The 20,627-nt window shown below is 51.8% G+C and overlaps 9 protein-coding genes across 9 annotated transcripts; 3 read left to right on the plus strand and 6 right to left on the minus strand.

Moving 5' to 3' along the window:
* Positions 1 to 704: 704 nt before the first annotated feature.
* On the minus strand, positions 705 to 2,796 carry VTN49DRAFT_4861 (uncharacterized protein; the record flags this gene model as incomplete). The annotated part of the gene is made up of 5 exons (XM_069412854.1): positions 705 to 1,960; positions 2,023 to 2,134; positions 2,190 to 2,380; positions 2,434 to 2,671; positions 2,752 to 2,796. The coding sequence occupies 5 exons, from the start codon at positions 2,794 to 2,796 to the stop codon at positions 705 to 707; spliced, it is 1,842 nt and encodes a 613-aa protein (XP_069266780.1).
* Positions 2,797 to 2,822: 26 nt separating this feature from the next.
* On the minus strand, positions 2,823 to 3,619 carry VTN49DRAFT_4862 (uncharacterized protein; the record flags this gene model as incomplete). The annotated part of the gene is made up of 2 exons (XM_069412855.1): positions 2,823 to 3,177; positions 3,552 to 3,619. 2 exons carry the CDS (start codon positions 3,617 to 3,619, stop codon positions 2,823 to 2,825), a joined length of 423 nt encoding a protein of 140 aa, XP_069266781.1.
* A 37-nt stretch (positions 3,620 to 3,656) lies between these two features.
* VTN49DRAFT_4863 (40S ribosomal protein uS17) lies at positions 3,657 to 4,459 on the minus strand (the record flags this gene model as incomplete). The annotated part of the gene is made up of 3 exons (XM_069412856.1): positions 3,657 to 3,725; positions 3,784 to 4,022; positions 4,285 to 4,459. 3 exons carry the CDS (start codon positions 4,457 to 4,459, stop codon positions 3,657 to 3,659), a joined length of 483 nt encoding a protein of 160 aa, XP_069266782.1.
* A 403-nt stretch (positions 4,460 to 4,862) lies between these two features.
* VTN49DRAFT_4864 (uncharacterized protein) lies at positions 4,863 to 9,507 on the plus strand (the record flags this gene model as incomplete). The annotated part of the gene is made up of 4 exons (XM_069412857.1): positions 4,863 to 5,087; positions 5,143 to 7,977; positions 8,035 to 8,656; positions 8,711 to 9,507. 4 exons carry the CDS (start codon positions 4,863 to 4,865, stop codon positions 9,505 to 9,507), a joined length of 4,479 nt encoding a protein of 1,492 aa, XP_069266783.1.
* Positions 9,508 to 9,697: 190 nt separating this feature from the next.
* VTN49DRAFT_4865 (uncharacterized protein) lies at positions 9,698 to 10,856 on the minus strand (the record flags this gene model as incomplete). The annotated part of the gene is made up of 4 exons (XM_069412858.1): positions 9,698 to 10,211; positions 10,276 to 10,363; positions 10,434 to 10,703; positions 10,760 to 10,856. The coding sequence occupies 4 exons, from the start codon at positions 10,854 to 10,856 to the stop codon at positions 9,698 to 9,700; spliced, it is 969 nt and encodes a 322-aa protein (XP_069266784.1).
* Positions 10,857 to 12,622: 1,766 nt separating this feature from the next.
* On the plus strand, positions 12,623 to 13,956 carry VTN49DRAFT_4866 (uncharacterized protein; the record flags this gene model as incomplete). The annotated part of the gene is made up of 2 exons (XM_069412859.1): positions 12,623 to 12,938; positions 13,379 to 13,956. The coding sequence occupies 2 exons, from the start codon at positions 12,623 to 12,625 to the stop codon at positions 13,954 to 13,956; spliced, it is 894 nt and encodes a 297-aa protein (XP_069266785.1).
* Positions 13,957 to 14,751: 795 nt separating this feature from the next.
* VTN49DRAFT_4867 (uncharacterized protein) lies at positions 14,752 to 16,051 on the minus strand (the record flags this gene model as incomplete). Its single annotated transcript, XM_069412860.1, has 4 exons — positions 14,752 to 15,395; positions 15,453 to 15,636; positions 15,696 to 15,829; positions 15,934 to 16,051. 4 exons carry the CDS (start codon positions 16,049 to 16,051, stop codon positions 14,752 to 14,754), a joined length of 1,080 nt encoding a protein of 359 aa, XP_069266786.1.
* A 76-nt stretch (positions 16,052 to 16,127) lies between these two features.
* VTN49DRAFT_4868 (uncharacterized protein) lies at positions 16,128 to 16,346 on the minus strand (the record flags this gene model as incomplete). The annotated part of the gene is made up of 1 exon (XM_069412861.1): positions 16,128 to 16,346. The coding sequence occupies one exon, from the start codon at positions 16,344 to 16,346 to the stop codon at positions 16,128 to 16,130; it is 219 nt and encodes a 72-aa protein (XP_069266787.1).
* Positions 16,347 to 19,421: 3,075 nt separating this feature from the next.
* Positions 19,422 to 19,877, plus strand: VTN49DRAFT_4869 (uncharacterized protein; the record flags this gene model as incomplete). Its single annotated transcript, XM_069412862.1, has 1 exon — positions 19,422 to 19,877. One exon carries the CDS (start codon positions 19,422 to 19,424, stop codon positions 19,875 to 19,877), a length of 456 nt encoding a protein of 151 aa, XP_069266788.1.
* Between the last annotated feature and the right edge of the window lie 750 nt (positions 19,878 to 20,627).

Here is a 20,627-nt window from a genome sequence, read left to right on the forward strand (position 1 = left end):
TGTCTCTCTCTCTCTTTGGGTGTTGGTTCCTCCCTGGTGCATTTCGGGGTAAAGTGACTACTGCTTCTTGCTGTTTGAATCGGTGTTCTTGCTGTCTTTTGGACTGGATGCCTGTTGGTATTTTATGACGCTTATTGACTATTAAGCTTCTGATGATTGCATGGATGGGAAGATCTTGTGAGGTTGAACCGAGGGAGTGAGTGATGCTTTTTGCAGGACGAAAGCAAAGGACTCTGTTGTTGATAGCAAATACGTTTGCTGGTAGCATGAAGACCTCTTTTTTTTTTTTTTTTCCTTACGTTGCTCGTCTTGGTATATAAGCTCTATGGATTGCGGACGAACAAAAATTCAACTACCAAAATTATATTATCGTCATTGAGAATCCTAGATACTGCAGTAGTTGCGACATAATAATAAAACTGGTCGACTTGAATGAAATTTGACAACTCTCATCAAATTCGACGCAAAACGCAAAAGGGAGGAGGACCATTATGATTACATCTCGACTTGTCTAGTTCTAGTAGATTGGAACAAGATGCAACCCATCATCAAGCGCCCGCTGGAACACAAACAAGTCAGAGAACAAAAAAAAAAAAGGTACAAATGATGATAATGTCAACTCTCGGCAGATGATTTGAGATCCATGTGCGTTTTTGTGTACACTTGAAATGTGGGTAGCAAAGGAAAAAAGAGGAAGATGCCAGCTACGACGTCATCCCCGGTCGAGGAAATACCGGCACGGTTTCCAGCTGCTCCAAGCCTCCCATTGTGCCCTGCTGTCCACTTACATGCCATCCTTGACCTGTCTGCTGGTTGATAAACGCGCTTTGTCTGAATGGGTTCGTGCTGCCGGTCGGATTCGGGCGCAGCGGTTGCAGCCCCGTCGACGCAGTGGTGGCTGGCTGCTGCGCGGGCTGAGTATTGCGAGCGAAAGGGTTAGTTCCCGTGCGCTGCGGCTGCAAGGGCGCTGCGCTCTGGTTTTGTGACATCGATTCTCCAATCGTAGCTGTGGCTGGGCGCTGCGGTATCGCCGATAGACGCTTCGCAAAGGGGTTTGTGCTTTGTCGCGACAGAGGACGAGCGGGGGCGGTCTGATTCTGGCCGAAACCCGTGGTGTTTGGCAGCAGCATCGATTGTCGGAAAGGATTTGTGGACTGCTGCGGTACAGATAACCCATTGGCCGGCGTCGCGGATGGCTGGAATGGCGAGCTGCCGTTTTGGACCGGCGATAGTGTATTCTGGAAGGTGTATGATTGCGGTCCATAGCCCCCGAATCCTGCTCCGGTTGGTGTGGCTTGCAAGGGCTGCGGCTGGGGTTGGGATTGGCCAAACGGAAACGCTCCCTGCTGAGGTTGCTGCTGACCGAACGGGCCGCCGAATCCAGTTTGCTGGGGAGCGAAACCGGTTTGTGCCGGAAAGCCCGTCGGCTGTGACACAAATCCAGTCGGCTGGGGCTGAAACATGGGTTGCGCAAAGTTGGGTTGTGAGAAGTTGGGTTGCTGTTGCGGCGGTTGCTGAGGCTGCGGTGCCAGTGGCTGCTGATTCTGTTCGATGGACTCGAAAAAGTCAATTAGGTCCTCAGTTGGTTTTTTAGTCTCCGCTTTCGGCGCGGAGCTCTCCGATGCTTTGGTTGTTTCAGCCGGTTTCGATGCATTGTTGGAGGACTTGGCTGGTGTCGAAGAATCACCCCCTTTGCCTGCCGCTTTCCTGGCTTTCGCTTCTTTCTGGATTCGGTACTCTCTTCGACGCAGCTCAAAGTCCGGATCATTCAAGTCGTCCTCGAGAAGCTGAGCAAGATCCGTGGATGCGTGTTTCAAGTTGGGAATCTCCAAGCGCGTGGCGTACTCAAAGTGTCGAGCTACGCCGAGGAATTTCACCACCTCGTCCGTCAACGACGTAAACGTCTTGTAGATGTTTAAGGCTCGCTCGCTATCTGGCCGAGACATCTCAAAGTAGTGTTCTACACCGAATAGGTCAGCGCCGGCCGCGAACGACAGACAGGGAGAGCCGATTGACACCCACCCAATACGTTGATTGTCCCCTCGTTCATCACCGAGTAGAGCGTGAGCAGATCCAACGTAAGCAGGCGGAAGGCGCATAGGGTGATCTCGTTCTCCACTTCATCGGTGACGAGCTAGAACCCGTTAATCAGTCTTCCCTTGCACGGACGAAGAACGAAGTCAACTTACATTGCAGCGGACTAGCGCCTTGATTTGTTTCTGCACAGCTTCCGTCTCCCGCAACAGGCCCTTGTCTACCGTGAGGCGCTTCAGCCGGCCGGGGCCGTTGCGAACGTAGTCCACATGGGTATCTCTGAACCCCTTGATCCGAGCAGTGAAATAATCGGCATATCGACGGATGTTCTGTCCCTGCGTTTGAACTAGACGGTCATCAGTATGCGCCGGGAGAATCTCGCAGCCAGAGTAGAATCACCTTCAGAGAAGCTGCTGATCGCAATCAATCGGGGATTAGCGGCCAGGAACTCGAGGGTCGCATTCGGCGCGCCCTCTCGAATCATCAAGTGGAGCACGATCAACGCCTTGAAGACGATCGTCCATGTCGAATCGCGCAGCCGGAACTGGAGGGTGCGAAAAATCTCTGCCACACCGGCCTCACCGCTGTGTGTCGCGAGGAGAATATGCTCAATGTATTTCGCTTTGGGGGGCGCCAGCTACTCGATGCAATGACCAGTCAGCCTTTCTTTCATGGCGGAACCATACGGCGCATTGCGGAGTTTCGGAGCACACTCACTTTGACCTTGGTCGCCCCCTTGACCGACTTCTCAAAGTTGGTCATTGTGCACACTCACGGCCAGCGGAGGTTCAACGGATCACTACGGTTGTAACCAGCAAGCGTGCGACAAGGGCATCGAGCGCCCATCGCACGGTTGATTTCGCTGCTAGGAGGGGTATTCGCCGACGGAGTTTTACTGAGTTGGGCCAGCGGCAGTCATGGTCAGAAGTCGAGTGCCATTTAAAAACCGCAGTGTGGCGGAGGGCTTGGAGGCTAGAGGGGGCAGGCAGCGGAAACGAGGTCGGCAGTGGATTCGGAATGCTTATAAACACCTCAGAACTCCCTTTTGCGGGGAGAAGACGAGGACGAGTCGAGAGTTGGTGATCCGATCGACTTTGACGTATGGAGGTTGGGTCTGATTCGCTCTTAGCGGTCTGTTTCAATCTTTAGGTGGCCTCCAGCAGGTCAACGTGGCCCACACGTGCCGTCAGCAACAGCAACAGCCAGAAGCTTGATTTCTGCCATAAACGATCAATACTGTTGGTAGCTAATAGAAGTGAATTTCTCAGGAGCGACGGGTCAAGTGGTGGTTGGTGATTCTGTCCAAAGCACTCGGATCAGTTCCAATGTTAGGCATCTATTCACGACTCTTAACACTAGAGACTCCGATTTGTCTGATTTCTGAGAGGTTATACTTTGTATACTTGGGTTAGAGAGTCTCCTCTACGAGACGGAACAGAGTCTACTCCGAGTAGGGACAAAAATGAGCGACCCTTTTTTCTCAGAGGAATCCTAATGCTTTTGAGGACAAAATCTACACAATGGTTGCATTCATGAAAAACTGAGCTTTTGCCATAAAACTTCCATTTCTAGAGTCCCATAACATTCCGGATCCGCTTTTCCGCCATTCACCCAAGGAACATCTAGAACTTGTTGAAGGCCTTGACAGCCTTACCTGTGCGCGGCAGGACACGGAGGACGTTGAAGCGGACCTATTCGTTGATACATCAGTATGCGCTCGCATAAAGGACGAGACCGAAGAGTACGTACAGTCTTGCTGAGAGGGCGGCACTGGCCGACGACGACCATGTCACCTTCCTCGACACGGAAAGCCGGCGAGACGTGCGCAGCCAGGTTCTTGTGTCGCTTCTCATATCGGTCGTACTTGGGAACGTAGTGAAGGTAGTCACGGCGGACAATGATCGTACGGTGCATCTTGGTCGACACAACCTTGCCGGTCAGGATACGACCGCGGATCGAGACCATACCAGTGAAGGGGCACTTCTTGTCTTTTGTTGAATTAGCATCGCATCCAACACAATTTGCGGAGGAAGAATTGGATCGCAGGCGATCTGAGATAGGAACCGTGTAGCCCAACAATTCGCTCCAGACATTATCCCAAAGTGTCATTTCGAGGATTTCGAGGAAATCTCGAAACATCTCACTTTCGGCTCGAATTGCGATCTCCAATCAATCTTCTGACACGGTTCGCGACCCCAGGCCACCGCAGCGCCTCCAATTCGACTCCGGACACATAGCTCATATCCATACCGATGTAGCTCCCCTCAATGGCAGTCTTGGGAGTCCGGAAACCCAGACCGACATCCTTGTACCATCGTCGGCCCTTGCCCGCCTTGCGGCTCTTGGTCTTGACCTTCGAGTTGAGGAAGATGTGAGGCTGCTTCTGGAACGCACGTTCCGACTGGACGGTCAACTCGGTCGCCATGGCTGCCAGATCTCGATGTCGACAACTGCGAAAACGGGGTCGAGCTAGGAGCGAGGCAGCTGTCGAATTCGAAGGTCGACGTCGGGCTTCACGGTAAAAGAAATTGTTGCGGAGACTGCAGGCTTGGATATTCAGTTGTGGGAAGTTGTGCGATGGACACGCTAGTCCTAATTGGGATTAGCGTCACTCGGCTAGGGCTAGTCCTCTTTGTTTACATCTTGCGGGTCAAAAGACGCGCCAAGTGACATCGGAGCTCCTCCATGAATGCCGCATACTACGCGAAGAATCTTGTTTTGTTGCATAGTGTCCTAAAAGCATTGCACAGACTCTTCATTGAATGAATTTCTAATTCACCAACTATTTCCCGCGGCGCTACGTCTTCGCCGCGTCATACCCGGTCGCAATGGCCTCGCGGGATCCCACCAGAGTGCGCTCTCGACGCTCGATCGCCCATGTGCCCAAAGCTGCTGCTACGGCGGATAAAGAGAATTCGACGACAGATGGTATTACGATCCCGGGGGCTTCGGGCGTAGGCAAATCAGGGCCCAAGGAAAAGAAGTCCCGCAGCAAAAGTCTTGGACCTGGCGGTTTGGATGCGCTGCAAAACTCGAATGGCAATAGGCGCAAGGTACGTTGAGACATGATTTGCGAGATTCCATTGCGTACTCACGGGATCATGTCAGTCAACGGCCGCTGTTCCCCTCAAATCCATCCTGAAGCCGAGTATTCCGCTCTCGCCACCAAGACAGATCCCAACTTTCGATGAGACACGCAGGCGCAATGCGAACCGGAGCCCGTCTCGAGGAACGGCAGGGAATGGCGCACAGGGACAGGCTAGCGAAGGAACGCTGATTGACTTCTCGTCGCCGTCGAAACCCCCTGTCACAGGCACGGATCGCCTGGACAACCCGTTTGACAATTTCAATGCGGTTTCTCCTCTTCGCGATGCCAAAGAACGCGAAGAGCGCGAACGCCGAGAGCGCGAAAAACAAGCTATTCTAGAACAAAGGGAAGCGCGTCGCAAGTCTATGGCTAACCGACGAGTTTCATTTGCGCCGGAGGCAACCTTGCACACTTGGAATGTGGTTGAATTGAACGAAGACTCCACTTCATCGTCGGCCGCGAATTCAACACGGCGTGCATCTTCGTTGGCACGAGACTCTCCCTCATCTGCGGGGTCGGAAGAGGATTCGGACGCCTCATTCTCTCCGGTTCGCTACGGCGCGCAGGATATGTCATCGAGTCCTTTCAGCGGGAGTTCGGTGGACGACAGTGAGACGCAGAGTCCTTCTCGGGAGTCCGGAAATGACGCGGGATCCGATATGGATACCGATTTTGACGGGGAAAGTACTTCTATGAGCCTCGACGATGTTACGACCCGGACAAGCAAAACGAATGCCTCCGGCGGCGACAGCACAGATTCAAGTGCTCGTCTAAACAGGGCACTGGAGGAGGCTTCGCGCCATGCAGGGACAAGGAACATTAATTACGATGAGAATGGAGAGGCATCTATGGAGATTGCAGATCAAGAGATCACCGGCGCATTCAAGCCATGGATTGCTAAGGGCCAAAGAATTAGTTTTGATATGGAGGATATTAGCGCCCTGCATGATCAAGAAAACGTCAATTCGGTTCAGTCACCAAGAAGGCGAAGCTCGATTTCGGGAAAGAGTGACAATGAAGATGATGAATTCAATGAGGACGAGGAACTCAGTATGGATATCACTAACGCCGTTGGTCGCATTCTGGCGAGCCGGGTGAATGCTGCTGCGAATCGTCGCAAATCCACTTCCGAACAGTCAGTGTACGGCGAAAAAACTATGGAACTGACCAATGTGGTTGGAGGCATTGCCGCTGTAGGCTCTCCAGCCAAATCAGATGCTGGGACGAGCGAGATCAATGAGAATGAAGAAATGACTATGGAGTTTACTTCCGTCGTCGGCCGCGGTGTCCTCAGCAGCCAATCATCAGCTGCTCCATCCAACGACGCGAACAATGAAAAGGATGGCGATAAGCAGCAGAAGGGCCGCAACTTCTCCGAGTGGGCCACCGACAATGATGATGGGGAAGGAATGGATATGGAAATCACTGGAGCTGTCGGCCGTATACTGTCTCCAATCACGGAGAGAACGGAAGAGTCGCAGGATGACCATACCGCTGGCATGGATTTCACGACCGCGATGGGCAGAATTCTGCCACCTGCAAGCAGCAAACAAGGGATGCCGTTGGCAGATCCTGGCTCCGATGCTGCTCAGTCGATGAGCTCCCCATTCCGAGAGAACGTATCGCCGTCGCCACCTCGGCCTACTGCATCTCCCCGTACGGCGGCAGTAGCCTCTGAAACCGGTAGTCCAAGCTTGGCTGAAGTTAGGATACAACGAGCAGAGAGGATTTCCAGTGCACAATCACCGGCAATTCGGCTCACCCCCTCGCGACGGACTACCCCGGAGAAACCTGTGACGCCATCAAAACAAATGACTCCTCGGCGTTCTCGTCCTACCACACCTAGCAAAACGCCCCCATCAAACAAGGCTGCGCAAAAGAGCGCATCGCCAAGGTCGTTACGACAAAAGAATCAAACCTCATCGAACAAGGACCAGACGCCACGGCGCCGGAGCCTGTTCGAAACTGACGCACAGACGGGTCAATTGACTCCGACTGTAGTTTTCCCCCGGTCACGCCGGCCTTCGGGCCTTGGAGTCGACAAGGAAGGTCTCGGTTCGCCAAAGGTCGCTGCTATCTTGGATCGCCGCCGTTCAATTGGGGAAGATGCAAATGAATTCGTTCCCCAAGAGCAGCCTCTAAGGCAATTACGCTTCGAAGATCCCTTGAAACTCCAGGAAGAGGTTGATAGGGAACGTCAGGAAGAGGAGATTCGTGAAAGCGGGCGAAACCTTTCCGTAAGCAATGACCAAGATAGTACATCCAACCTAAGGGAATTGATCTCAAGTTTGACTCCGAAGAAGAAAAAAGTGGGCAATAGAAAAAGCCTGCATGTTGGGACAGCCAAGGGTATACTGGGCAAGCGACCTGTCGAGCTCGATCAGTCTGATGAGGACGACGACACACCGAAACGGTTACGGGGTCGCCCTGCGAGTCCTGTGAAGAACGTCAAGCTTCCGGCTCCGCCGTCGGTAGATGAGACGGTGGGACGAAGAAATGCCGTTTTGTCCCCAGGAAAGATGGGCAGCTTGAGCCCGCGGCGGAACCCAGTTACCCAGCAAACAAGCCCCTCGAAGAGTGTTGAGCCTCCGAGCGCAACTCCCCCGGAGGCGCCACGAGAAGAAGAGATGGAAGAGGGAGAACCTGATTGGGAGCCCATCACCTTGCAGGATTTTCTGAATATGACAAATATTCACTTCATGGAACTCGACACGACCAAGCGGCGTCACACGACCGCGCCTGGGGCTGACCAGAACTCGAAACGCTCTAGTCAGACCTCTAGCGGGGAGATCAGCCTAGAAGACTGTGTTGCAGCTGGTCTTTGCACAGTGCCAATGCTTGAGTTGTATCAACATGTGAGTGATGAAAGTATCTTGCATGTGAATGTTTGCTAACAATCATTGATAATCTAGTCCTGCCGTGAACTGAAGTCATACATCTCGGAAGGAAGACAAATCATCCGATCCATTGAAACCGAGACCTACAACGACAACCCGCCGTTATTCCGTGAATATGTGACCGCGAGACCGGATATTCGGGTTTTGATGGATAATCAATTCCGCAACGTCAAGACACATGCCAGACTTCTCAGCAAGGCCATGTGGTATGAGTGGCGCATGAAGCTTCTTGACGGACTCAAAGAAGGACTAGATCGTCACGCCGAGGATGTCAAAGCCGACGATGCGGCTCTTAGCAAGCAAGAGAAGTTGCTCGATGCAGTTGTTCCCGGCCTCGTGGAGAAGCACGCGTCTTTGGAGTCAGAAGCAAGGAAGCTGCAGGAGGTGGTTGACGAATTTGAAAATTGCGATCAGGAAGAACTGCGCCAGGCCCGCGAGCGACTTGCTGCGGTCGACGCGGAGATCGCCGCGAAGAAGCAACAACTTCAAGCGATGCAACAGGAATACCAAGAGAGAGTTGACGTGCTTGACGCTGGAGCGAAACGGAAAGCTGAGCTTCTGAATGAAATCAGCGAGGCCGAGCGTATCCAGGAAGAGTGCCGAGGTTGGAGCCTCAAGGAAGTCAAGGCGCTGAAGGGTAAGTCGATGGCACCCGTTCGGTTGAGCAACGGTTGCTAATTTTTGATTTGAGAATCTGTGTGCAAGCTCGAGCAGCAGACTGGATGGTCAATCATCTCGGCTCAGAACGCGTCGCAAAAGTCTCCCGCCGGACCCATTCTGACCATGCTCTACAAGGACGAATTGCAGTCGCGGATATACCCAAAGCTGTTCAAAAATAACATGGCCATTGACAATGTTACTCCTTTAGAGCTCACTTACTCGCCACGGAGTCGAGGCTCTTCATCAGCGTCGTCCTCGCCCTCAGCCGCGAAATCTCTCATCTTGGCGCATCTCCGCAGGAGCATTGCGATGATCCAGCCATCTCAGGTGTCACTCAAGCAGGTCCTGCGCTTCGTGTCCACCAGCTGGGACCTTGCTCACCGCTTGGAGGAGGAGATCCGTGCGCTGGACTTCAGCGGAGTCACTCGATGCAATCTGATTGACAACCATGATGCCGCAAGGTCTGGTCTACGCGCACGATGCATGCTCGTTGGGCCGATCCAATCTGGAGAATCGCAAACAGCGCGTGTGGACGTGGACTTTCAAGTGACTCCACGAGCGGGCACCTTTGGCACAGGATTGGAAAATCTGGAGCTGGAAACGGATGTGACCTGCACCAAAGTCTATGGCTTCGGCAAAGACGCATCCCGTACAAAGGGCTTAACAGAAGCTCAGATGCGAGACATTATCCTTAGAGGCTTGGGTGCAAACTCTACGGGTAAGAAGCAGAGAAAGACCGGCGAACTGTTCCGTGTTCCGGCTGGTTTCGGACAGGGGATCTGGGGCCGTTCTGTTCGGGAGTTGAGTGAGAGCATCTTTGTATCCTGATCTCTTGGTTTGGGGGCTTCTGAGAGATTGCTTTTGGAAGGCGTTGGGGTTAATTACTGCAATTGCGGGATGGGTGTTATGGTGGAAATCTGTTTTAAGAGTTTAGTTTCGCATCTTAGGCACATTGTGTACAGAATTAATGATTCTGCCTTGATATTCAACATGCTCTCTCTCTCTCTATACACTTTATCTAGTCCTTGAACACCTTCTCCGACCCCCGACTCCGCTCAGGATACAAAATCGCATTCTTCGACGTTGCGCAATTCGTCATACTACCCGACGGATCAACCGGCCGACTATGCAAGTCCTGCGGTCTTCCCAACACATGCATATAATACCACACCTCCGTCAGCACCGTAAACCCGTTATCCTTCGAGCCCTTTCCGGCTTCCGTCTCATTGAACCGCGGGCCCGAGCAACCGAGGTAAGGCGTAGCGCCAGACTGCCGCCGCAACGCGTGCTGGATGTGCTTGAGCGAGTAGCGGGTCGAGTTCGAGGGCCGGATCCCCGCCCGCGCCAGCCAGTCATAGGTCGGGTGGCGACGGAAGTAGGCTATGACCGTGGTGAAGTAGTCGAGGATGTCTTCGTGCTCGACCCGCTTGGGGCCGTAGCAGGGAAGGTCGAAGGTCGAGAAGCAGGTGGCGTGCTTGGAGAATTCGTGGGCCCAGAGGTCGTGGTTGGGGGCATTGAGGTTGACCCAGTATCTGCGTGTGTTAATTAATTCTTTCTCCCCTGCAGAGGAGTACCCCGATGGTGAAGCGAACTTACTTGTTCATCCAGTCTAGCAAGTCATGTGCACCGAACGGTTCGATCAGCTTGTCAATGGACGGGCCTTTGTATGGCGGAACGGGAGTGCCTGCAATCATTAGACAGCGTCAGTCGTTGCTCTTTTCTCCGCAGCAACCGATTGGTAGCAGATAACAGACCATCTGGCGTTCCCGTCGTCGTATTCGGTGACGGATCCGGATCATACTGGCGGCTCAGATCACAATACTGTGTGTACGACCCATTGCAGAAATCCGGCCACAGGCCGTGCAGCGTCCAACTGTTCTTCGGCAGCAATTGGCCCTGATCCTCCAGACCAGTATGGGTGTTCCAGAACTGCGTGGCGAGAAGCAGTCCGCCGAATGTCTCCGAGCAGCATGAATCGACTTTCTCTGGAGTCGCTCTCTTTGAGCAGGACCATACGGGGTCATCTGGGGGGTTTTCCCGTCAGTTCCCGAGTTGATCGGCGAATTGTAGATGCACAGACCTAGGACGCAGGAATGATTCAGGCTGCTCTGACCATAGAGCGAGGCAGCCACTGGACTGCCCAGGAGGGCTGCGAGCACAATGGTTGCGGAACGCATTCTTCCTGCACAAAACGATCGCCTCGATGTTTATCATGTTTCCCGGAGCTTAATATATGCAGAGGAACTAACTGGCATGGTGACATCGCTTGGTGACCTGATAGAGCCATGTGCGTTGATCATTGGCGGTACAGGATCGGTTCCTAGATCTTGTCTCCACACTTGCTTATCAGAGCAAAGCGGAAGTACCGAGACAAGCCGTGATTGGCTTGCTCGGATGGCCTCCACACACAATGTTTGGTTAAAGTCACGTGAGAGAAATGTTGCACGTGACCTAGAAACCCCCAAGGGCTAGAGCCGCGCGACTCGCGAGAATGACATGAATTGACAAAATCGCAGACAAATCGCATGATGAAGCACTCTTCGAAGTTGGATCGGAAAGCCTACAATACAGAAATGTGAGCATGTCGGGAACGTCGCCGACTTGATACGCCCCTACATAGCCGAGTCATGGTAAGTGCCATAGGAGAACTGGCAGTTGAGCACCCGACACTGAGAGTAGAAACTGACTTGATGATCAAAAGCAATTCGACCTGATTGTCGCTGATCAGTGAACTAGGGTTTGCTGGCCGTTTCTTGAATTAGGAATGCTGCAATCATTGAAACTGGGTTGTCACTCCAAGCTTACAGTACACCATCCATCGCGCCTGAGAATGGCAGTCTCAAATTGCCAGGCGTTCGCCATAATGCTGGTTGAAAAAGCCTGCAACTTTTGACGGTTTTGTGATTTACATCATCAGAGATTGTTTTTATACTCCGGTTCGGATCCGTCGGCAAATTGTCGCGATGGGCGCCTGCCACAGTCCTCAGAGCCAAGTTAAGGACTTGATGCAGACTCCTCCAAAACCTTTCCCACAGGATAATCCAGGCCAAGTCCCGTCGGACAATGGAGGACCTCCCAGCCAAAATCTTTTACACAACAGCGCTGGTTATGCTTTTCAAGACACACCACTGGATGAGAGAATGGGAGTCAGCTGCAAGATGCCAATCTCCGTCGATGCGGAGATGGTCAGATTCTCCGAGAAAATGTTGAGACGCCTTTCTCAAAGTGTATCGCGCTTGTCGCCAGAAATACACTCTCAATACGCGGGGATTATGGCGGCCGCATTGTACTAGCCAGCCAAGGGAAGCAGCGTGTCGCATCTTGCAGGATCTCCATTGAGCTGGAACGTAGCTCTATGCTCGGAGAAAAAATAGCTGGAGGTGATTCGTCGCGGATCATGCTTGAGCTCTACCAATGACTTCCCTGTCCCCCGCGGCGTTGAGTACTCCTTTATGCGGCCTCTTTCGGCGGCGGAAAACACCGCCTGAGCGGTATGGAGAGTCCCGGTTGTATACAAGGGCGAGAAAAAGAATTGGGCCGCGACAGACGCAATATTGCAATATGGATCATTGTTGCGCTTTAAGGGTTCCAGAATAGAATGACGTTTGGCCGTTTAACGTTAACGCCCCGTCAGTTGCTTACGTGAGCGTTCGCGAGTCCCCCTAAATCTCGTCTCTGATTGGCTGATCTCGGAAATGCGATCACGACATTTCCCCATCTTATGCAACCATCGAGCTAACCCCCTCGAGCAGCCATTGAGATGGCTCGAGATAGCTCAGGATAAACATTTCGAGGGCCCTAAAGCAACAGCTGCACCAAAACTGGGATATGGCCCTCGGCACGCACGAAATACGGAACACGGCTTCAAGAGTGGCCTCGACGATGGATTGTTTGCTGCTCCCAGCAGCAAAGGGCTGGAATAAAGCCCCAATTCCCCGTCATCATGGCCGAAGAACAGTCGCAACAATCATTTCAGGCCGCAGTCAATTCGGCTGGGCTTCACCCATTAAATCGCCAGGCTCCGGCGCAATTACCACCGTTCTCCCAGCAGCACCATCCGTCGCCTGAGGGCCGACAACATTATCCAATGGATGCAGGGTCACATACGCGGCGGTATTCACTGCATACTGCGCCTGCGATGGACTACGATCGAACAGAAGGATTAGGCGGAGTATCTGTTAGTTCCTACGATAGTATGGAAGACGACCGTGTTCCTGTCGATCCTTCCTTGAGGAACTATCCACCAAGATATCATCATGGTAAGCGAAATCTCTTTTTTTTTTTCTTCCTCTTTTTCTTGAAATGGCAGTTGGAGGGTAGATATACTCGTGCATGGATGTAGACCCTTGTTCCCCGATAGCGATCCATAATCGCAAGAAGAGATTGGTTGAGCCTCAGTGCATGGCAATAGGTCGAATGAACGGGGCACGTTTCATTTGTCACAAGACCCATGTTGCAGCCGGGAGGCCGATTCCGTCGTGTTCGAGCACATCATCAACGGTGGTTCGGACAGCACGGCAGGAAACTTTGTGGAACATACCCTTGGCCTTTGCCTTGTGTTCCTCCCTGATGATGCATATATATTCCCTTGTTTTCACTGTTTTGGGATCTCCATACTCACTGCTCTGTTGAGTCCGTTTGTTTATCTTTTGTTGACGCCGCGGCATCTTCACCATGTTCAGAGACTCACGTCGCCCAGGGAATGAAAACCCACCCGCCAACTATCCTCTCGCCGCCGACCACCACCAGACAATGCTGCCACAATACTCGAATCCGCCAGTCTACCCACCGGTTTCATACCCCGTCGACGAAGTCAACCACCATGCACCGGGCCATTATACGCCTTCCTCGGAGATCTCCTCCTCAATCTCCCCACCCAACGGACGAGTCGGCAGCACAAAATACAGCACGGCCCCCTCGGGGCAACAGATTGCCCGAGCCCTCAGCGCAGAGGAACAAGCCCGCCTCGCCGCCGAGGAAGACAAGCGACGGCGCAACACCGCCGCCAGCGCACGGTTCCGCGCCAAGAAGAAACAGCGCGAACAGCAACTCGAGCGCACTGTGCGGGAAACCACCGAGTTGAACGCCACGCTCGAGGCACGTGTTTCCCAGCTGGAGATGGAAAACCGATGGCTCAAGAATCTCCTCACGGAGAAGAACGAGAATGTCGCCTCCCGTATTCTGAAACTGCAGCAACAGCAAAATAGTGCGGATCAAGGGACGCAGAGTGAGCCAGTCCGGCAACGGCGAGATGTGGGCGTGGGGACAGACGATTGAGTGATTGAATGCTTGACCTGCTTTTTTTTTTTTTTTTCTAAGTCTTTTTTTCCTCTCATTTCTTTATTCCAGTTTTCATACCACTCACGACGACGACGACGACGACGACGACAATAAAACATCTGGGGAAGGTGAATACGGCGTTTTCTTTCTTACATGTCACCGGGGGAAAAGGGGGAAGGGGCGGCTGGAAGAATTGTTTTTGAAGTTCTTTTTTTTTCTTAATCCACGCCGACACGATTGATCTGTTTTTTGCATGACTCACATAACTGTCTTGTTTTTGTTTCTAGTTTCCCCATTTTACTTGCTTCAAGGGGTGTATGTAGAAAGGAGTCGACTCGAAATGGCATGCATCATTTTATATCATCAATTGGCTGCAAGTCTATGAGGTAGGTGCCTGTAGATGCAGCATTGTAAGGGTGAACGTCGTGGAGAATATCTCGATCAGCGATTGATCTGGGTGACAGGGTAGCTACCGAAACGGTTCAACTCAATAGACTTCCATTCGACTAGAATCAGAGGTAAGCAGCATACCTCCGGCATTAAGTATTAGTGCTAGTAACTACACGGCTCGAGAAGAAGACAAAAAGAGAAAGAATCAATCCAACCAGTTCCCAACACTCCCATCACCAGCAACGCCTTCGTCTTGCATTCGTGATAGTCCTTCATTTCACCTCATAACATTCCAATACGTCCGATCATGGCAGTCGTAGCATATAGACATGTTGGTCGCCAGTTGGCTCGTTCAACCTGGATGGAAAATCTGCCAAGCTGCTGCAGGTCTTGATTGAATTTTCATGCAGCAACGGCCTCTCGCTCCGTGCCCCGGCCGCGCTGCTCCCCATTGGCACCGCTGTGGGCAATGCTACCGATGTCTTCGTCTTCGCCCCCCTCCTCTCCGTCGACGTCTGCATGGTAACTGGCATGCTGATCTGCTGGGACCCACGAATCCCGATCCTTCAGGGATCGATCCTGTCCGGAGAGGTCAACTCCGTCCTCTCTGTTCTTAGCCATATTGTTCCGACGGCGCTGAGACAAAGTGCGCGATCGAGTGGAGAGGTTCGAGCGAACTGCGGCCCGTGACGTCACCCAATTGGTCAAAGCGTCCTCGCAGTCCTGAATAATTGCCCTGCTCGCCTCATAGCCATCGTACGGCGCTCTCGTCTCACCGGGTGTCACAGGGGTGTCATCGATGAGGTCAAGCAAATGCTTGCCATATCCAGCAATAATGGCAATCTTTTCACAATGTTCACGCAGCGCATCAAATTGATAGTTGAAGGCCGCCTTGACCTTCTCGCGAGTGATATTCGACAGCTGAGCCTCAGCAACCAGGGACTCCGCCTCGGCACGGACCAATTCCTGCTCTAGGACAGTGATGCGTGGTGAGTTGGGATCCTTATACTTCAGCTTGGCAATCTCATCTGTAATCTTCTGCTTGCCTATTTCACACTGTTGTTAGTTCAAAGTCCCAAGATCGTGGAGCTCTGCCAACTTACGGTCTCGACTGGGCTGCACAGAAGCTTCAATATTACGGATGCTTTTAATCGTGAGTCGGTACTGGTCGTAGCGATCCACGAATTGGTCTTCCAGCTCGCCAATCTCGTAGATCAGCACACCCAGCTTGTCGGTTACGTCCGAGACATCGTCGTCACAGCCTTCGCCCCAGAGCGACAATTGTTGCTAGGAAAGACAACGGATTAGGCCCGCGGGCACGATGCAGGACAGTTCGATTAACATACTGCAACTTCCATGCGCTCGCGTCCCACTAGTTCCATGCTGCGCATGACGTTCTTCTCCATCTTCACCAGCTGGGACAACTTCTTGGCAAGGTCAGGTCCAAAGGCCCCGGCCGTTTGTTTCCGGAAAGCATGGCCTAGGCGAGCCATCGCAGTCAGCGAATTGGTCTGAATTTACAACTGGACGACTGTCGTCCGGGAGTACTATAGGTCAATTGAAGACAAGTCGGGTGCGACTCACTAAAGTTGCCTCGCCCAAAGATACGCCCCGTCTTTGTGGTGGACAGCGGTGGTGGAGGGTTTTCAAGCTGCGAGGCCGTTGGTGCGCGCGACTGGCGCATAGAGTAGGTGCGATGCATGGCTGTTCACAGGGCAGGAGCGAAACGAGTAGTAGGAGAGAGGACTCAGGAAGGGCGGACCGGAAAGCCGGGTGACTTAACGGGGCGGATGAAGCTCAAGTGGTGACGTGACGATGATTCCGAGCACCCCGTGCAGTGACTGGGAGTGGGGTTGGCGCAGAAGTAGGGAACCGTGGGAAGAGGACTCGAATGTAGAAGGCACTGGGCTGTTGTAGGTAGCCAGAAAACCTGAAGGATGGTTCCTGTGTCGATCTGATGGTGCTTGCTCAGTGCCTTTGAATGGAGCCTGGAGCATTCAACTCGATGATGTCGGAAACCATGCGTTGGGTTGGTGATGAGAGGTGACGTCGGCGACGACGGCAGTGGCCAATAAACAGCGAACTATATAAGGCGGCTGGTTCCTTGCAAGCCACATCCTTCGATTCCTTTTCCCAGCCACAGCTTATCGTCGTCAATTGCTACCCTCAGTTCCTGAAATTCTGGATACAATTGTTCATTAGGGTGCTGATCACTGAATGGCCGTTGGAGTGGTTCATCGTCCAGTATTGCGATCGACTCTCACTCGTTGAGGGGCGCTGACGTCATAACAGCAGGGCGAAATTCCCGTCAAGGAAACTTGCACATGACCGCATATTGGTATTGACTATCACCTTTGATACGGAGTCGCCTTGGGTACTTAATCGTCTAAAGAACTCGAGAGTCACGCGAATACCTTCACCCAAGGGCCCGAAGACCCTCCAAGATTTGTCTAAACCGCATTAGGATAGAGTGCGTTGAGGTTGGCCGTCCAATCCTCCAGTCCTCCCGTCCTTCCTATCAGACATGCCATCCACGAGGATACTATAGAATGCTCAATTTCTTCCGTGTCCCGAGCCAGCTCCTGAGAATAACCATTCGCCATTCTACCTCTGTACTCCGTAGTTGCTCATCAAAGAGCCAATGTATCGCGCATGTGGTCTCTCAATTCGACAAGCCTCTTATCATTCATTTGTCTGGTGGTACTACAGTACTAGTACTCATACACTGCCACTTGCCCTTTGACTGAGAATTGAGGACGCGGCCACGAGCTTGAAGCTGGGAGTGTAGTTTCCAATCAAAACGCGATTCCAGCAGTGCGGCCGGGCAGTCCACCGTATATGAAACATAGTACGAGGGAATCTGGTACCTACGGCATACGAGCCTGGTCCAGCTTGTCGAGCTTGTTGAGAGACGTTTCCCTCCAATTCAACAATCAGGGTTGCTCCGCGTTCACGAATAGTATCTTCCGACGGAAGAATTCCATGATCAAAAACGGGACAGACACGATATGTGTCTAACAATTACCCATATGCCAGAGTCACGTTTGGTGAAGACGAGGGTGGCAAACCATTGCTGGAAGTCAATATGCCGCTTATGCGAGAATCTCATCCCATGACACTTCCCTCATTTCTTCTTCCGTGCCCGATTGAAAATAGAAGTAATAAGCTTCATCTATTCCAAATTGACATCTACGGAGTCGCCGTTTGACAGCCGACAGATCTGTTGGAATCCATTTGGCTTGAACAGGATGAGGACTTTCACGACCATGCTCAACGAATGACAATCTCAATGTCTGTGATTGGCATTGTTTCTTTGGGTTTTCCCAGTCCTGCAGACCTGCAGTTGCGCATTCTACCTGATGATTGGCGTCGTCGTGTTCGTACTCATACCCTGCACCGGATCGATTGTGTGATTGGATTCCAAGACGTGATACTGATACGGTAAAGTGCAGAATACAGGATCTATCGCAGCATCAACCCGTAGAGTCCATCCACATGTTCAGCCTTCAAGTTTATTTTGATGTTGAAAAAAACGATGGAGAGATTTATCCACTGAGATCTTGCATTTCTACCAGGTATTCAAAGTGGAAAATAAACACTGATATCAGGCTAAGGGGGACTTCAACCGTATTTGTTGGAGTAACCATTAGTTACTTTTGGTGCATGTATGTTTTCTGTTCCCAAAGTTTGCCTCCTGATTCGAGTCATTCTCTCTTGACGAAGCGGGGATAGTATCAGCTACTCATAGTCATTCTGAGTCAACAACCACAGGAGTGAGCTGTAATTTCAAGAGTTTTCACGCCCATCGCTAGAAGAAATGAACATTCGACGTCAGAGTGATGTGTCTCGACCGGGACCCCGTGACTGAAAAACAAGAGATCGCCAAGGTTCCTTCCCGATGAGGTACCTGCAAGCTGAAGAATCTTACGTTCGTGATTGGCTCCTCTAACTGCAGTGTGGATTTGGAAAGCATGTCACTTGCTATTTTTGGCGTCTTCGGCAACTGGCGGCCTTGCCCTCAATCCCTCACTAACTTAGTCAACCTGCTCTGACCAGTCGCAACTCTACTCAACCTTCCCCCACAGCTTTGCAAGCTTGACTGCCGTCTTCACCTTTGGACAGCTCATTCAGCTCTGGGATTGGATACGAGGAACACGGGTAGAGTGAGTACCTAGTGGATCGACCTGATCGATCGATCAATTGCTAACTGCGCTGGGCGCAGTTTTTCGATTTCATCATCATCAAAATACTCAGTTCTTTGTTTCAATGTACTGCTCATAGATTGCATAGCTACGGATTCCATGCACCGGGCTTGCCGATGAACCAGGCAGGATGACTTCAATTACGGACTTTGAAAATCATCCACCAATCACCAAGCTCTTGTCCCGAACTATCCAGTCAGACGACAGCGTGTACTCGTACAATGAAGTCGATGATACGGTAATAAACTTGGAATACAACCCTCGTATTCCGGCATAAAGAACAGATACTATCAAAGTTAGGTTAGTCGCATGATGAATGGACTCGATTTGTCTCGGTTCGTCGCCCGAATCGCGTGCCAATTCATGACCAAACGATCCGCTCCCCGCATTATCCGCGTTTTCGACTGGGGAGGTCTCACTCTGTCTTGGCATGACATCGTGACTGCTGGCGATCCTCGTCGTTGCTAATACATGATGGGTTAGCCCCATGGATACCCGTGCTTTGCTAGTGCCCTATCCAAGGCGCACGTTTCGTATTAGGTAAGGCCGGAAGGACTTCGGAAAATGCGGTGTCTACAGTCTGCTCGATGCTGTTTTGGGCTGGCATCAATTTTCCACGGAATTGAGATCTATGTCCATATTGAATTGCGCCTAATAGGCTACAACATGTCTCAGTTCAGCGTGGACCGTGCGGGCTCAATGATGAACCAGTGTTCACCGAGTTCTGTCCACAAAGCTGTGAGCGACGGGTATATAAGGAGAGGAAGGAGCGGGCAGTTCGACCTCATCAGTTCACTCGAAGATCATCGAATACATTCATAGCTCCTCAATTGTCTTCTCCGTTGAAGAACCATTTGAACTTCTGTCAAGATGCGTCTGACTTCCCTCATTGCTGCTGCCGCCGGCTTTGTCGGCCTTGCCGCCGCTGGCGATGCTATCGTCCATAACGGCTGCGAGGAATCTGTTTGGCTGTGGTCCGTCGGCGGTTCGATCGGAGAGCGTCACGAAGTCAAGCCCGGCGAAGAGTGGTCGGAGGAGATTCACCGCGATCCCGCCTCTGGCGGTGTTGCCATCAAGATTACCCGCGGACCGGACGGTATCTATGACGGCAGCCCGGAGCTCATCCTCGCCTACACCCTCGAGGAACCCCGCTTGTGGTACGATCTGTCGACCGTCTACGGCAGTCCCTTCGAGGGTAGCCCCCTGACCGTCACACCCTCCAAGGAGGAGTGCGATGTGATCCATTGGCCGGAAGGTGTTCCGCCTGGCCCCAATGTCAAGACTTGCAGCTCTGACATTGACTTGGCTCTGACGCTGTGCGGATAAGTATGTTTACCCATTTCTGAAATTATGTCTTCCTGCCCATTGCTAACGAAGCCTAGAGAATCGGTACAATGGTTTCTGATGATGGGACTCTGGACAGTTGCCGGGTTATGATAATGTAATGAAGATACATATTTTGGTTAAGAGGTTTTGTTCATAGGGCAATCTGAATCTAATCCTTAACTCGTTGCTGCAAGTAATGACAACTGCGAGTATTCACCGTACTGTAGACCTTGTCGCGCTGTCTTTAGACTAAACGCATATGCTGCAAAGCCGAAAGATCAAGTAAATGAAAGACCTCATCACTGCTCCGCCGGTATTTAAACGGTGTCTTACCTGTCTCGGAAGATACTCAGTAGATTGATCAGCCGCGATCTGCGAACCAAACTCCAAATAACTTACAAAAAGCCGAGCTTCCCCTACCCTAAGCGGAAGCTAAAAAAACTTTCGCGCATAGATTAATCTAAAACATCTTGAAACAAAGAGCGAAAGATCCGGCAAGTTACTTCAGTTAGAATGGCAATCAGGCTGAAGCGAGTACCTACTACGAAGATATGAAATAATCACCTACCATCTACAAATGAATGCATGGTTGCAATGCAATCCTGCGGTATATACCACTCTCTGCTACTCCGTACTAAGTATCTCATTAAGTACCTCCATGTAGGATGGTTGCCGTACCCGCCGCTGTTATATTAAATTAGGCAAATAAGTTAATTACGACGGAGTACGAGTAGCCGAACGAAGTAGCTT

The sequence above is a fragment of the Thermomyces lanuginosus genome (assembly GCF_041956635.1).
Source record: "Thermomyces lanuginosus strain ATCC 200065 unplaced genomic scaffold VTN49scaffold_32, whole genome shotgun sequence".
In the NCBI taxonomy this organism is placed as follows: Eukaryota; Fungi; Ascomycota; class Eurotiomycetes; order Eurotiales; family Trichocomaceae; genus Thermomyces; species Thermomyces lanuginosus.